General features: G+C 47.1%; 1 protein-coding gene across 5 annotated transcripts in view; it reads right to left on the reverse strand.

Annotated features, from left to right (window-relative positions):
* LOC123575777 (myosin VIIA and Rab interacting protein) overlaps positions 1-16,968 on the reverse strand; it is a 372,974-nt gene that overhangs the window by 45,382 nt on the left and 310,624 nt on the right. For all 5 annotated transcript variants that reach the window (XM_045436470.1, XM_045436473.1, XM_045436469.1 and 2 more), the window contains one exon: positions 5,850-6,089. In XM_045436470.1, the coding sequence (XP_045292426.1) occupies positions 5,850-6,089 (240 nt within the window). The remainder of the gene's footprint in view (positions 1-5,849; positions 6,090-16,968) is intronic.

Consider the following 16,968-nt stretch of genomic DNA (forward strand, 5'->3'; position numbering starts at 1 on the left):
ATTAAAACAGTGGGGTGTCCTGCTATTGCCTCCAGTTTTTCATCCTCAGAATAAATGTGTTAGTTGTGTGGGCATGCAATTCTAATATTACAACATTTAGTTTGCTAATTATTTAGGATTTTGGCATTTGTGTTTGTAGGTCAGACTGGTATATATTTCTTTCTTTTGTTCTTATATTCTCTCCACCCAGAAGTGTTTTCCAAGAGCACACTCCTACTTATTCTGGGGAGCTGCCTGCACACAGTATGTTCTTTGGTCTCTCTCCCTTCTTACGTCCTGTGGTCCCATTTCCCCAGGGGATCCTACTTTTGAGCTTTTGTGGGCCAAGAACTCTGAACCAGTGCTTTCCTATTTGCAGCCTTCTAGGGCAACTCTGCCTTTCTCTCTTCCAACCACATCTGTCCTATGTCCCATTCTATTGCTGTCACTGAGGCAACCTCAGTTTTTCCTGGCCTTTCAGATAGCACCTGCATTTCACAGAGACGTTAAGGAATCTTTGCACTGGAGTTCTGGACAATCTTTCTCTAGTCAGTTCATCTTCTGCCAAGGGAAGATGGTGTTCTGCTGCAACCCCAGTGATCCAGGAGAGAACCTGGAACTCTTCCCAGGCAGGCAGCCAGGCCCCTCCCCATACAGGATACGGTTGTGGGAATCAGTGACGCCAATGACATCCTGAGTGGTATGGAGCCTCCTCACCTGCTCAAGCACCGTGGATAAGAGCTGTAGTTCTCAGTGGATGGCTAAAGCTTCTCCCCCCACCCCAACGGTTAAATGGAAAGTTAGAAAAGAGGCTCTAATTCTTCAACAGGCACAGGCCTACTGAGATGAGTCACTTGTAAGATACAAGTCAGTATCTAACACTATATTCTCTCTGGCACCAACTGAAGATCAAGACATTCTTCTCAAATAGAATATGACCTTGGTTGAAAGACACTGGATTCTTATGTGAATGGCGAGTTATTTTATGGGGTGTGACACATGTGGACAAACTTGCCTTTATGTCAACACTGATATCAACGAAAAGTGTTTCACAAGCACATTAAACTTTAGAAACCCAAGGCTCTAGGTTTTCTGGAACAGTTAATAGATCGGTCTCCTTGATCATTGACCAGGATTGTGTTTTTCTGTCCCTTGAGGTTAGTAAATGGGGAACAGCCAGGAGATACACAAATTTGTCTCTTGTTTGGGGAGAAAGCCATTTAATAGTTCAGGGAAGTCTTAATACTTTAATGAAAATTGTTTCAAGAAACTATAAATATGGGTGATATGTGCAGGTCTGTGGCTCCGTTGGAAAGCAAAGCACAATGATCCAGCCACTTATAATAATAATAAACAAAGCCACTTTAAATAAAATGCTTTTAGGAGCCTGGATATACAAATATTTGCCTATAACGTAAGAATTTACTAATTTGGGCCTTCAACAGACACTCAACATTCCATGGACATCTTTTGTCATATAAACAGTGTCATAAATGATACTTATGTCAGGAAACAAAAATCCATCTAATCTGTTACATATCTAGAACCATGGGACTTTGGAGCCTGAAGGGACATTGGGGACCACTGCTCCAAGCCTGGAAAGATTAGGGGGCTTACAGGAGATCCAGCCCCTGAAAGTAGTCTCCAGACTCAGGCCAGGAGTTCTTAGCCATTCTTTCGCTCCTTCTTTCAGGAATGCTGCGCTTGCGTACCTAGAAGCAGACAGTTGTAAGAACCGCTTTGTCCATGGCTTTTCTGCCAGAACCATCGGCATGACCACCTGCCCAGTGGTAGAGGAGAAGTAGGTGCTCACTCCTGGGCTCGAAGGATCACATGGTTTGTAGGACTGACCACTGAGGTTTGACGGAATATGATGACTTAAGGAAAGAACGACTCTTTGGGAATCCGGTTCCCAAGAGGTTTCTGGGCTTGCCCCAAGCTCCACAGACTTGTTCTACAGTTGGTTAAAATGCAGATGGTGCTGACTATCCCCCGAGTGCCACCTATATGACAAGTTTGCTTACAGCAAAGGGCTGACTCCCATCAAGGTAAAGCATGTTTCAGGGGCACCTGGGTGGCCCAGTCAGTTAAGCATCCAACTTCGGCTCAGGTCATGATCTCATGGTTCGTGAGTCTGAGCCCTGTGTTGGGCTCTGTGTGGACAGCCCAGAGCCTGGAGCCTGCTTCGGATTCTGTGTCGCCCTCTCTCTGCCCTCCCCCGCTCGTGCGTGCACCCTTTCTCTCTCTCTCAAAAATAAACAAACATTTAAAAAAAGAAAGATAAAGAATGTTTCTGAAATGGTTCTTCTGCTGTTGGATAGGATTCTGAAGTCCCAGTTCCCACATGGGTCATCATACTAAGGACACTAAACAGCCACTGATGTCATGTGCCTACAGGAACAGGCACATTCCTCTGCTTTGGCTCCTGGGGAGCAGAGCCAGTGGTGGAGGCAGGGGACAGTAGGGCCTGAGCAAAGCTCTCTCTGTGTGAGGCAAGGCTCCTCTTAGTAAGGCAAAGGCCATTAGCAGCCAATCGGGCATCTGGATTTCCTCACTGCCTACGTGTGAACACCGACGTACGGTCACAACCCTGGAGTACTTGCCAATCGGGCACCCTACATTTCTCCTCTTTGGTTACTGGCCTAGTCTGGTTTCACCCAGAAGCCGATCTGAGATAGGGATTTAGTTCATTCGGGAGGTGATCCTGGGGAAGTAGTGGTGGAGGAGGGGGAAGTGGGGCAGGGATGGGAAGGGAGTCAATGGGGACGGCTCATCAGCGTGCGTGCCCAGAGCTCAGCGTGCCGGGGAGGCTCGGGGAGTCAGTGTAGCTCTGCCCCAGAATCATCATGCCAGTGGGGGCCAAATAGCTGGAGAGCATTTACTCTCTTCTCGCTCCCAGCCTGCCTTCTGTGCAGGAAGAGGGGCTCCTGCCGTGTCAGGTGTCCGCAGGCAGTTGGACTTTGGGCCAGGGGGCACTGCCACAGTAAGAAGATTCGGGGAGCACCGGCAGCTTCCGAAATAGTGCCAAGGTCACGGTTATTCTCTCTCTCTTTTTTTAGGTTTATTTATTTTGAGACAGACAGAGTGCAAGCAGAGAAGGGGCAGAGACAGAAGGAGAGAGAGAATCTCAAGCGGGCTGTGCAATGTCAGCACAGAGCCCGATGCAGGGATAGAACTTACGAACCATGAGATTATGACCTGAGCTGAAATCAAGAGTCGGATGCTTAACCTACTGAGTCACCCAGGCATCCCAGAGATAGTCCCAGTTATTCTGATCCTAAAGATGGGAAGCTGGGGCGTTCTGATGCCCTGCCTTTCCACTTACATTCTACGTACGTCGCATGACAAAGCCCCAAAGGTGGTTACAGACCTAGGCTTGACGTACCAGGTGCTGACTGCAACCAGGTGCAGAGCTGTTCCTTCAGTCCCAGCAGACGGATGTTATCTCACAGCAGTGAAGTTTATTGTCGTGGAGGTTGTTCCAGGGGATATGATATTTGCTGGCCTTCTGCTAATGTGCTAAACCCAATGCTGTATAACTCAACCCTTACAACTCTATTAGTGGGTATGATTATCCTCATTTTACAGATGAGGCCAAGATGTGTTTATCTAATCAACAATGAAGCCCTGGGATGGGTCCCAGGGATGAACTGAAAAACAAGACAGGTGTGGGCCTGTCGGTGGTGTTGGGAGCAAAGCTCAGGGACTGGAAGGCAGTTCCGGCTGCTGAGTGCAGAAAGGACTGGAGTACCACGCAGGGCCTGGAGGGACAGGGGGAGCAGCCTGGGGGTAGGGTACGCCAGCTTGTTCAAAGCACTGGCGGCGAGTTAGGATATTAACCACAGTTCACAGAGTTTGCAAATTGCATGGTTGTTATTCAAACTCAGTCTAATCTCGAAGCCTATCCCTGTATCTTTCTGCTTCTAAATAATATTGAAGATAGAAGCCTGTGTTTGTTTTCCCATCCCAGAGTAGCCCTCTGCCTGATATGTGCTAATTATCTGTTTTTGTTTGCTTATGTGGATTTTTGCATACAACAGATCTGATTGATATTTTCATGCACTGATTCATGATAGGCTGGGGAAAGACTTAAATTTCAAGAAATGGACATATTTGGGAGCTTGAATAAAAGCTAGCGTTTTCAACAACTCTCCTCATTTCTTGCTCAGCGAGGCATGGGGAAGGATAGGGGAGCTAAGATTTTTGCCCACTGGCTCCTCCTTTCCCTGTTCACTCTCTGCCCAGGAGAACCCCGTGCAGATTGGTGGCTGTGCCTCCAGAAGGTGACGCCTGCTGGCTGATGGAGGGGTGGGGTGGCGGGCGGGAGTGCATGACTCATCAGGGTCTGGAATGCCAGAACAGCGGGAGTTTTTGGAGCCTTGTGACCATCAGGCAGCAAAGCCAGTAGGATGTAGAGCCATTGTAAGAAATAATGTGATATTCTTCAGTTACCCTCTGGCTCTTAGTTCTGGCAGACAAATGATGACAGTAATGGGGTATTGGTTCAAGTAACGGAGAGAAGCAGAGCCCACTACCATTGAGGAAGCAATGGGTTGGAGCCCACATCCCTGGGAGGGGCTGCCTGCGAGGGCCAAGCTCCATGCTCCAGCCCACGGGCAGGCCAGTGGAAAGATGTGCGCACTGTCCACAGGCAGACGACCTGATAGATTTACGAGTATAAGGACTCAAAGGTTATGGAGGGTGGGGTGGGAATGAGTGAAAGGCAGAGTCTGAGACGTTGGAGGGTTCGGGGGCTCAGCGATGGGAGATGGTCCCCACACCCCTCTGGGCCTGCTCTTGACCACCTGCGGTCATTCCTGGCTTGGCCTGGCTCCCCCATGGCACCCATCTGTACTACGGAGCTTGGCTCCAACAGCCTGGCTACAGAGCAGATGAAGAGGGCTTCTTCCCCCATTCACATGGGCTACCGGTAACTTGTTAGCCTATGTAATGTACTCTCAGAATAGGGGGAAAAACCTGACCACAAGCGCAAAGAAATCTAAGTGTTTCTAGGCGAGATCTTATCTGAGTTACAGAAGCAGCAGCTTGCTGTAGAAGGAGCCTGTGATTTAAGGCCAAGCAGGTTTGTGAAGCGGCCCCAGCTCTGAAACTTACTAGCTGTGGGCCTCAGGTAAGTACCTTCAGAACAAGCCTGTTTCCTCCTGTCCATCTTCAGAGGGTTTTTATGAAATGAACGAACTACCATAAGCAAAGCACCAGGCACATAGGAGACCCTCAACAAGTGTTAGCTTCTTCCTCTTCCATTGGAAGCAGCCTCATCCCGACTCTAATGTGGCCAAGTCTAGCACGGATGTGCTCTGAGGAGCTGGAGAGGGAAGGACAGGGGGTGGAGCGCTGACTGGGGGGCAGGGGGTCTGGGACCCCCTTTCTGCCAGGGGTCCTTCCCGCTGTGGTTTTTCAAGCAATGTCCGTAGGTGCTCGAGGTGGGGTGGGGTTGGGTTGGGGTGGGGTTGTCTGTGCTGACAACTCAGAACCTGGAGCCTGCTTCGGATTCTGTGTCGCCCTCTCTCTCTGTCCCTCCCCTGCTCACACTCTGTCTCTCACTGTCTCTCAAAAAGAAATGTTAAAAAAAAAAAAAAAATTATAGTCTCGAAAGTAAAGGGCTGTCTGGTGAAGGACAGCAGGAGGAGGCAACAGGGCTCGGGAGGCCCGGGCCACACGGGACCCCTTTCCTGCTTGAACTACTCAGTGCTAAACAACTGGGGTTTCTGGGGTCTCCCGTGTGCACAGGATAGGCATTTGAAAGACAGCTCTTTGGGGGCACAGGACACTTCGGCACAAATATAGAACTTTCCCCGCACCCCGGCCACACAAAACAAGCTGTCCACCGGTGGCTTCACGGTGCTTACCTTCTTGAGCTCTTCCTGGACGCCCTGGCTGTTGTCTTCAGAGGACAGACTCTCCTTGGGGTTCTGAGACTCCGTCTTGGGCTCCGACTCCTGATTGTCCCCCGAAGAGGTCTCCTTCTCGCTCACTTTCATTGCTAACTCGTACAGCCTGTTTCTCAGTTTCTCTCCCGTGGCGGCCGCCCGGCTCCGAGGGTGCCTGGCGTCGTTGCTGGTGTCGGTCTCCGACAAATCACCGGATGCCTAAATGCAAGTCAGAATCAGGAGCTGAGGACTCCTCTGCCAGAGTCCTGGTGCTCGTTCCCCATCACCCCCCGGGGAAGGGACTGTCCAGGAAAATCAAGCTCTCTTACCTGACCTGCTTGCTCTACAGATGGCCTTTTACTTTCCACTTTTACCTTCTCAAATACATGCACCTTAATGCTTCGTTAAAGTGACCATGCAGGTGAGCGCCTGGGCTCAGAAACGTGTTCAAATTCAGCGTTTTTCGCTCACAAGATGCTTACGCGGCGCCCACCGAGGCAGCCTGGTTGGCGACCCCCTTGTGGAAGGGACACACTAAAACCTCAGGTGCTAAACTGTCCTGGTGGTAAGTACCGAGAAGGGGGTGGGGAAGGATGCTCTGAAGGCCCCCCAAGGGCCACTTGAGGGCCGGAAGATGGAAGAAGCTTTCTCATGGAAAGGGCCAAAGTGCAGCAGTTACTGAGCTAAAAGGGAGACAGGGAAGGACAGCATTCTGGGCAAAGGGCAAAGATTTTGAGATGGTGTGAGGTCCTTGTAGGTAGGTAAGCAATACTGTGTGACCTTCCTTTGATAATTACAGTCCCAGCTTAATAATGACACCTTTGGCTCCTACTGTCCACTTGGTGGGTATCTCCTAAGCTTCTTCTGGGAGTAGATCCCTGAAGACATGGAGACTATGACTCTCGCTCTGGCCTTGGCCTTAAGGTGGACAGATGTGCATGGAATTTTAACAAGATAACCCTCAGCAAACCACTGGGGTCCATTAGACCAGACTTCAGTTCTTTAATTCCTCTTTGAGTTGCTCTATCTATTTATAAAGCTTGACGTTTTATTGTTTTCATTCTTTCTTGAAGGCTTTCTTAAGAACAAAGAGAAAATTTACTGATTTTTTAAAAAATAAAATAAGACTCATTCTATTTTGTAATTACTACGTGGGTTCGTTGGAGCCTTTCATCAATCTATGGTACATGACAAGATCTTTGTGATCTTCTTTTTCCTATCTTTCGAAATATTTTGCTCTTTCATTGTCCTGGGAATTATCTTCCATCATTACTCATCAATTATGCCCAATTATGCTAACAGACACCAAAATAATACAACAGAAGAGTGGAATTGCCTGGAAGGATGATTCAGTAACGAAATAAATCATCGCCGTTTTGACTCTGCCTTTAGCTCACTGCATACAGTTGAGAATTCAAAATTTTTCATAACTGCAAAGAGAAGGAAAGTGACAGAGAACAACATTTCGTGACGATGAGATGACTCAGAGGATGAATTCAAAGAGAAGGAGAGCGGCTCTTCAGAGCTAACAATGATGGTAAGTTGCCTATATGAGTAAAAGCTCAGCCCAAGAGTCTTCAGATGATAGTGCCTCAAGGTGAATTTCCTCAGACTAAAGAATCTGATCAGTAAATAATGCATTTATAAGGACACAAGGAGATATGGTATTTTCATTCAGTTGGCCATTCAGCAGGAAGGGCTTCAGCATATACCATACTATAGCAAGAATTGGGACCGTCCTGTTCTGCTAAAAAATGTGTGACAGATTCTTTCATTCTTTGTGACGTTTGCACATCAAATTTACTTGACACAGTTGTAACTGGACGGATGCTAAAGGCAGCAGTCTATATAAAGGGGAGTAGGAGCAAACAGATGACATAGAAATGAAAATAAAGAGCCCCTGACTGGATTGATAAAAGAAAAAAAGCCCATTGGAAATGACTGTTTATCTGGTCCTGAGCAAGAATCCATGATGAACTGGCCTCATGGGAGGTGACCAGTACTCCCAGCGTGCTTGAGAAGGAGAAATTCTTTTGCCTGGGGATACAGGGAAGCTCAATGGGGAGAATGGCCTCTGAGTAGGTTCTTGAAAGATGAGGAACATTTTAATATGCAGATGTCGGGTCAGACATTCTTGATGAGGAAGCAGCAGGGCCAGTAAGACCCAGGGAGCATGAGATTGCTTGGTGTAGCTGGAGGAATAAGGCTCAGAAATGGGAGAGTGCGGGGGAGGGGGGGGGGTTGGGAGGGAGGAGAAAATGGGCCTGGGTCAGACTGCAGAGGGCGAAGGATGAGCCCAAGGAGCCGAGCTTGTCTACCAGATAGTTTCGCTGCTGCCTTGTGGTGGGCACCACACTAGCCTGGAAGACAGCAATTGGCCACAAATCCACATCCAGCAACCTCTTTTCAGCTCACTCAACAGATTGAACACACTGAAATAGCAATTCGTCTTAACTTCAGTTTGCTTTTCTTTAGCTTTGGCTTATGTCTTTACCTCACCGGAACCTTTGAAGACTTGGTCAATGGTGATTCAGTCTACATTCAGCAAACGCATTCCGAATGCCTACTACGTGCTGGGCCCGTGCTGGCCACTGGAGCCCACAGGTGGGAGTGAAAACCATGCCGCTCTGGTGAAATTCTCTGGTGGCGGAGGGACGTCATCTTGACACATGGGGTACCACACACACGCGTGAGCATTTGATGAGACTCAGGGGGAGCCCTCGCCTAGTTCGTCGGATGGATGTTGTCAGGAAAGAAAGAGGAATCGGTGATAGCTGAGTAGAATCTTAAAGGATAAAGTCCTAGAGATTATCGGGATATATGTCCAGTGTTATTTGAGTGTTGAGAATTGTATTAATGATACACGATAGCACCAGAGTTCAATAAACACTGTAGTCGTACGCGCAGGGATCTGACATCAGGAGATGTAGTACCATGAACGTAGATGAAAGCATCATTATCAAAAGCCACGAGAGCTTCAAAACTAACTTAAGTAACATTTGGCCCTGTAATATTTACGTAATATTAAGTACGTCAACAAATAGTTACATCTCTAAAGAAAAATGGGTCTGTGTTTTCAGTCTACAAAGGATCGAATCATCCCTGCTCTGTTATAAACTTACAGGTTTCCCCCATGTATTGATTTTAATGTCAGTCTCCATGAGAGCTGGAACAATAGATGTTAAGTTGGGGTCTCAGCTAACACAGGTCTGTGGTTGGCCTCTGGGGATCCCTGATACTGTTTTCACACTTCAGTTTCCATGCACAATTTTCTAGGGAGAGGGTTACTGGCCTTCATCAGATTTTCACTGGCATCCATGGCCCCAAAAGACTAAGAAACAAGGAAAAGAATAAATAATCCTACTTCCTGATAAGACAACAGTAGACAGATACACGTTACTCGAATACGGAATAGCAAACTTCCAGTTGAAATCAAAGGAAGGGGGAGAAGTGTAGTTGGTTTCCAGAGTCTGTTGGGAACCTGGACAGAAGGTTTAGAGAAGATGAGAAGGGCTGCAGAATGTCCAGCCTGAAGACTATATTCTTGTACCTCAAAGGGACCTTGAAAATGAAAATGTTGGACGGTGACTCAAACAGATTACCAGGAGCATTATGAAGACAGTGGAGAATTCTAAGAAACTTTGGCGACTCGAAAAATAAAATAATCATAGAATGGAATTCCTGAAGGGCAAGCTGGATAACATAGCAATATGTGTATCTGGGCATAAGACTTTTTATATAATCAGTTAAAAATCGTAATTGCCTTCCACTGGTGCTTTTTCTCAATCCCGCCCACTCCACTTTATAGATCGGCATTGGTATGTATAATGGGATGACATTACTTTGAAAATAAGAAACTAATGTTTTTCAGTTGCCATTAAAACAACACTCCTTCGCACCTCCTTTTTCTTAGCCAAGCCTAAGCATTTTACCCAGGGGAGAAGAGTATAGATCCAGAATGGAAGGATCATGGGTCAGCTCACTCTACCACCTCTTTAACATGGTGATAATGTAGAAAGCCAGATTTTATGGAAAGAGAGAAGAGGCTTCTAGAGACTCAAGTTCCCTAAAGTTCAAACGCTGGATTTTGCTTGCTCCTCAGTTGGGGGCCAGGGAGAAGGAGCCTCATAGGCTGCCTGTGGCCTCTCACCCTTTGGACCGTATTAATTTGGGGCTGCTGTGCCAGGGTTGAATCGGACCCAGAGGAAGGGCCTCAGAGGGACCTGAAGGGGCTCCTGGTCTCCCCGGGCTCCTGTGTGGTGCAGAGAGCATCCAGGAGCCGGCTCGCAGAAGATCGTTGGTGGTGCCGGAAGGTGAGCTTAGTAGCGTTTCCTCGGGTGGGAAGGAAGCGGCTGACTTGGGGCTGGACAGCCGGGTCCCAAGGGTGATGACAGTGACGGCCACGGGGGAGGGGGGGCGGCCCGAGGGAGAGATGCTGGGTTCTGACCAGGCACACAGGGAACAGACCACCGGTTCTCAAGCCTGAGGACGCCAGCGGGGTGGGAATGACTTCGTGAACAGGGACCCCTTCACTGAAGAGACCTGCAAGGACCCAGAGGACCCTGCTGAACTCTAAGATGGCCATACAGCCACAAGGACACAGAAGCTCCCCCACAGGTGCCCCAAGATGGCAAAAGTGGAGAGAGTGGAGGGGTTGGAGGACTGATTATCTACCTAGAAGAGGAAAGACCATTTTATTTATTTATTTATTTATTTAGAGAGTGGAGGAGGGGCAGAGAGAGAGAGAGAAAGAGGGAGAGAGAGAGAGAGTATCCCAAGTAGTCTCCGTGCTCAGTGCAGAGCCTGATAAGGGGCTTGATCTCATGAACTGTGAGATCATGACCTGAGTTGAAATCAAGAGTTGGACGCTTAACCAACTGAGCCGCCCAGGTGCCCCAGGAAAGACAGTTTTAAAGAGAGCAATCACAAGAAGCAATGTGTTCTTGGATTGGCTAGTTTACGTCGTTGGCTATGCAGCATGGGGAGGCAGAGAAGGAAGGCTAAGGCAGTTACAGAAGGACACAAGGTCACCTTTTCCTTGCACACTTCAATTTAGCGCGTGGAACCCGGAGACCCCGGCTAAGTAAGAAAGTGATGGGGATGTGAGAGTGGGGGGCCGGAACTGGACAGCTGTGGCTGTGCACGTTAGCGTGGGTGAGCAGGGAGCTGGGCACAGGACACGCGGGGTCTCACTCATGTGTCCTGACGATTCCCTGCGTATCCACGAGGGCCCTGAGGTTGAGCAGGATGTCGGAGGTCATGTGACCAGACAGCCCGACCCTGAAGGCCACGCTCTTGCCATTTTTTCCAAGACAAGGCCAGATGCTCCAGATGAAGCCATGCTCATTAGAGAAAGACAGCAGAACCACAGAATAGGGACAGAACCCGACAGGCAAAGGATTTAATCTCTTCTTTCATGAATTGCAAGTGTAAATGGGGGAGAAGATACTTTCTCTGGAAGCTTTCTGGAGATGGCTACCTTCAGATTTCCTTAGAGGATAAAGTGTTCTTACCTCCACTCACCCTTGTGATCTGTCTTTATGCACCCTGAAATCCTGCCTGCTTTAATTTAAAGCGGTTTTTCTCCTATTACGCCTCTCCATCGTCCTTATCAAAATTCTCCACATGTTTGAAGGGAAGCAATGTCAACGTCTTCTAGACTGAGCAACCCTGGTCCCAGGAACGCTTTTTCACAAAGCCCGTCTTTCATCTGCCAGGTCATTTGAGGGAGAGGAGGGAGGCTTAGCATTTTCTCCACCTTTGAAAAAAACCCAGCTAAAGGATTACTTTCACATGTTAGGTATCAGCCTTCGTTGATTATATCCCGGGTTCTCGTGGTTCTCTCTGTTCCTGCTGATGAAAAATACTGAACCTGACCTAAAAAAGCAGTTGTGCGGCTTGCTTTTAGGTATTTCAGTGAACTTCAGAGAAGGGGCCTGGCTTACAGGTGCACCCGCCCTGGGACTACCATGCATGGCGAATGCACGTAGTTTTCCTTGCAGATGCCCCGGCAGAGTTGTCCAGAAGCCGGAGAAGAGAGAATGAGCCTCAGCGTTGGCTGGCTCTACCGTCGGCCTGTTTCTTCTGAGGACTCGGACGATTTCCGTCTCTGATGCCTTAAGGCACAGGTCTGTCCTCTCTTGACGTATTGCCACTAACCTAAAACCAGTTCTGCTCACAGGCTGTGCCCTGGTGACCAAGGCATTTATTTTTCTTGTAACTGCTGTGATAAGAACAGACACACAGCCACACACCAAATCCCTGGCCAACTATCACGGTTAAAATGGGAACACATCACCTGGAATCTTATCAAATTGAGTACGATCATCTATTTCTTCTTGCCTCTGTGAGAAGCCCTTCACACGGAAGGACCTGGGTTTGGCCGGTGGAACTGTATGGAAGGCAGATGCCGGCCCCAGCTGCTGCGGATGCATTTGGTGAAGGAGGTTGTGAAAACTTAGCACCTACATGCTGACCCGAAAGTCCTAATTTTAGCTTTTACAATTACAGGTCCGTTGTCCTGTATGGATCCCAGGCTGTTTTCTGAGTCTTTTCATATTATAAAATTGATTTAAAAACGAACGAACAAGGGGCGCCTGGGTGGCTCAGTCGGTTAAGCGTCTGACTTTGGTTCAGGTCATGATCTCCTGATGGTGGGTTGGTGGGTTCGAGCCCTGCGCCGGGCTCTGTGCTGACAGCTCGGAGCCTGGAGCCTGCTTCAGATTCTGTCTCCCTCTCTCTTTCTGCCCTTCCGCCCTCTCACTCTCTGTCTCTCTCTTAAAAATAAACATTAAAAAAATTAAAAAAACAAAAACAAAAAACCAAATGAACAAAACCTCAATCTAATCTGGGGCACATCTCCCTCTCCCAGAACAGAAAATCATTCCCTGACTGATGGGCTCTGCCACTCATCTGTGTTCCCTCTCTTTATAATCTCCTGACGGAATTAGACCATGCTGTTTGTTGAAAGGGCCAGAATGATGGCAGTTCCATATAAAACAGCTAGAAAATCACTCGCCGGGGCTTCTCGGGTCAGTATTTACTCGAGGGACGGGCATTTGAGACACATTTGTGTATTTTTTCATACTGACCACAATTGGTCTATTGCTTTGTAGAGAAATCTGTTAGGAATAAAGCATCATTAACAGTGGATTTCATCTTTTTTTTTTTTTTTTTCCTCTGACTCTCCATTGCAATTGAAGGGAGACTCTAAGTTCTGTGACCTTTGGATTCTGATGGCCATTTAGACTTGGACCTTAATGCCAGCACGAGAGTCAGAATGGTGAGGAAGAGTCTCCTAAAAGTGAGGACATTCAGGGCAGGGATTGGGGTACGGGGACTGAGGTATGTTCCAGATCCCCTTCTTTTCACTGGTTTCTAAGACTTGCTAATGATGTTGAGTGAGCTGGGTTCAGGTCCAAGCCATTTGGAATAGAGAGGCCAACATTTTCCTTGAGGAGTCAGCATGGTTGGATTGCCACAAATAAGTAAAGGCCTTAACTGATAATTAGCCCTGGTATTTAATATCTGCCCCAAATAAAGACTACATTTGAACTTATTGCAAACCTAATGTCATCAGTTTTGGTGGATGATTCTTAACGTCTAATGACTCCTGATTAAAAATCCTCCACAGCAGGACTTCTAACCCAGAGTCTGTGGAGCCTCAGGGAAGCTCCTGCTCCCCAAACTCCTTGACATTGGATATAAACCTTTGAGTGACTGTGTTTATGCACCACCGCCCCCCACCCCCTTTAGCCCTCCGCTGCCCCATGTAACACACACTGGGGAGAGGAGTCTGTGTTCATCAGGTTCTCCACAGGGCCTATGACACAAACATATTTAAGAATCACCATTATTCAGCAAGTGTCTCTCCTTGTTTTCTAGACCTGTTCTCTGCAGGGAGGTTACCTTGGAGGGCACACCCAGCAGTCCTCATGTTCAAGGGGAATCATTTGCCAGACACTTAAGATTTTGCTCCTGTTGAGGGGGGTATTGGTCACCCCCATTCGGAACTGTTTCCAGGTTATTATTTGTTTTTGCTTAGGCTGTTGTGTACGTGGGAGTAAGGGACAAGGGCAGAGGCCAGCCCTGTCTCAGAGCTGTTCTGCTTTCAGTTATATTATATATTGTCTTCTCCTTAAGTTTGCATTTCAGGCAAAGTTCCATGCCTAAAAAGGTCTGAAAATCAATGGCGAAGGGGTGCCTGGCTGACTCGGTTGGTAGAGCGTGAGACTCTTGATCGTGGGGTTGAGTTTGAGCCCCACATCGGGTGTGGAGCCTACGTTAAAAAAATAAATAAAATATTTAAAAAAAAAAGACAATTGGAGGTGAAGAATTGGGGGCAGGGTGTGGGGATTACCACCCTTTGGTCTGTGGAGTGGAGGCAATTCAAATTCAACTGGAGTAGACTGACAGGCCTGCTTGGGGGATATTCTCTTGGCACACCTCAGAGGGAGGTGCACCTGTTGAGTGCCTCAGTGTCCTCGGGATGCGGGGGGCGTCACACTACCCCCAATACCCGTGGGTCTTGCCAGCACTCGTCAGAGAGCACCCCCTTGAATTCGGAACTTAACAACGCTCACGAACCAGGGCTTGGGGCGGGGGCAGCCATCCACTCCTCCACATATCCCGAACTGAATCCCGAACAACCTGGACCAGCAGAGGTTGGTGTATTTGGCCCCTGATAGACTGACTTGATGGAACTGTGCCCGCGGTGATATACTGGTTCAAGCTGAGTGACACTGCGAGGAGCAGCCTCCAATGTGTGTGCTTGTTTGGAGCCATTTATAGCAAAAGGTGATACATCCTGCCTTCTCTCCATGAGGACCCAGGGGATAAATTTCTCATGGATCTCAGCTCCAGGAGCAGCCCGCTTTAAGGAATGGATTTACTGTTCTAATATGGTTTCCCTGACTCAGCAAGCTGCTCGCATCATTCTCTTCCTATTGTCTTCTGGAAAGCTCAGAGCCAAATTTTTGGTACTGTTAGCCTGTGATTAGGAACCTCACTGCATCCGTATTGGGAACTAACATGACTCCTAGCTTCATTTATTTTTCCTATCCTGATTTCCCCTTTGTCCTACTTTTATTATATTTTCATTTTATTCTCTTCTGTTTACATTTATAGAAACCACTTTAAATTCTCTCCGTAGCAAGGCATAAACACGCAAAAATAAAGGAATATTTACAGATTCTTAGCTATAAAGGATTACTAGCTTCTCAATGTGGCGAGATTCTTAAAATGTCTTTTGAGAATAACTGGGACCTAGCACGCTACACAAGGGGGCAAATTTCTCCCAAGGAAACAAGTTTCACTAATGAGTACAACAAAACGTGAAACCTCAGAGGAAACTGAAAACAGCAGCCCCTGCAATCCTGGCGTCTCAATCAATGAAAAATTAACTAGCAGGTTTCCATTTTAAAATGGCATCTGGCAAACATCATTCTACAGCTTCTCCAAATTTTCCACCAGAACTGTGTGGGAAGATGCAGATAAAGGTGAAAACTTACGTAACAGAAAAGGAATGGAAGTCGGCTCATTACTGGTAAATGGATGGGAACAATTTTCACTAAGTACAAAGCCCAGGGAAATGAACTGAAGAGAAAAAAAAATGTTTGCAGAGGCCTGTCCACTCTCTCCCTCTCCTAAGTGGTCAGGATAATTGGTTGCCCTCTTACCAAACAGTACCTCCTCCTGGTTCAGAGTATAAGATAAATGCTCACAACAAAACAAAACAAAACAAAACAAAACAAAACAAAACAAAACACCAGACAAACAAAAGCACATTATCCAAGCTGTTGTGGTGTTGGCCATTGGAAACATCCAGAGACAAGCCCTACTCCTGGTCCTTTTGCTTCCTCCTTGTTTTATAGCTACTTAGGAAGTATCTTCTTCAAACATTCAAGTGGGCGGAGGAAAGAGCTCACCATGGTACCATGTTGCCTCCTAGGAGGTATGGTCATGAAATATAAAGCGCCAGGGGCAGAGACTATAAAACCATGTAGAAACATAGAATGATTTTTGTTCTTTTCCATTCATTCATTCGTTCAACATACATATACATATTGTAGGTTCTTAGCCATTTGTCCAAAGAAACATAAAGCAAGACAATGCGAGTAGGAGAAAGCTTGTATCTTAAGCTAGCAGAGGGGAAATGGTTTGAGCATGTTAGATACTGGTAAACAATGCGGTGGAGACAGCATTATTCTCATTTAGCGATGACTAACAGAAACACGTTAACATGGAACTTATGGAAAAATACTGCAGAGCAAAGGAAACAAAAGCTAGCTCAGAGGCATCACGTAAATTTCACTAACAAGTAGGGCATAATGTCTGATGGTGGTTTTGCATTTTCATTAGGGCATAATAACACAGAGTCTCAATGAAGAGGTATAGAAAGTTATGAGGGCTAAGCACTCAGACTGAAAGGCAAGGCAGTAGCATGAGATAAAATGGGGAGACTGCTGATGCAAAAGAATCCAGAAAGACTGCAGGCATGGCAGCAGAATTAGAAGTCATATCTGAGAATGGTAATAGCTGAATTAGCCCTGGGAACACAAATGAGCGATGGGGAGGCCAAACTTGGGAAGGTATTCTAGAGGCTGAGAAAAAGATCAATAAGAGAAGGGGAAAACAATAAGAGAGGGCTGTAGACATGGAAGATAGAGAGTCAAGATTCAGCCTAAGAACTACAAGTGAGCTGGAAGAAGTAAGAATCAAAATGGCAGAAGAAAACACTAGAGTTGGAACAATACTTAAGTGTGTAGGAAAAAAGGTCTTTGTATTATGTGCAACAGCATGAAATGAGTAGACACTACCGTTCTGGCAAACTGTTTGCTCTTTAAAGATAACGGCAAACCAGACAAACGTCTAAGAGAAGAGAAAATCATTATACATAAAGGAAAAATTAGGATGTCTTCAGTCGTCTATTCACTCCAAGGCTAGAGATGGTGAAATACCTGTTGCAGGGCTTTGGAGGGAAAGTGATCCAGCCGCATGGATTTCATCCCATCGGCGGACATCAGGGGTTGGGGTTCCAGAGGTCAGAGAATGTGCTCAGCAGTCTACGGTAACAGATGACAGAGCGACTCCATGTGCT

Source organism: Leopardus geoffroyi, chromosome C2 (assembly GCF_018350155.1).
Source record: "Leopardus geoffroyi isolate Oge1 chromosome C2, O.geoffroyi_Oge1_pat1.0, whole genome shotgun sequence".
Lineage (NCBI taxonomy): Eukaryota > Metazoa > Chordata > Mammalia > Carnivora > Felidae > Leopardus > Leopardus geoffroyi.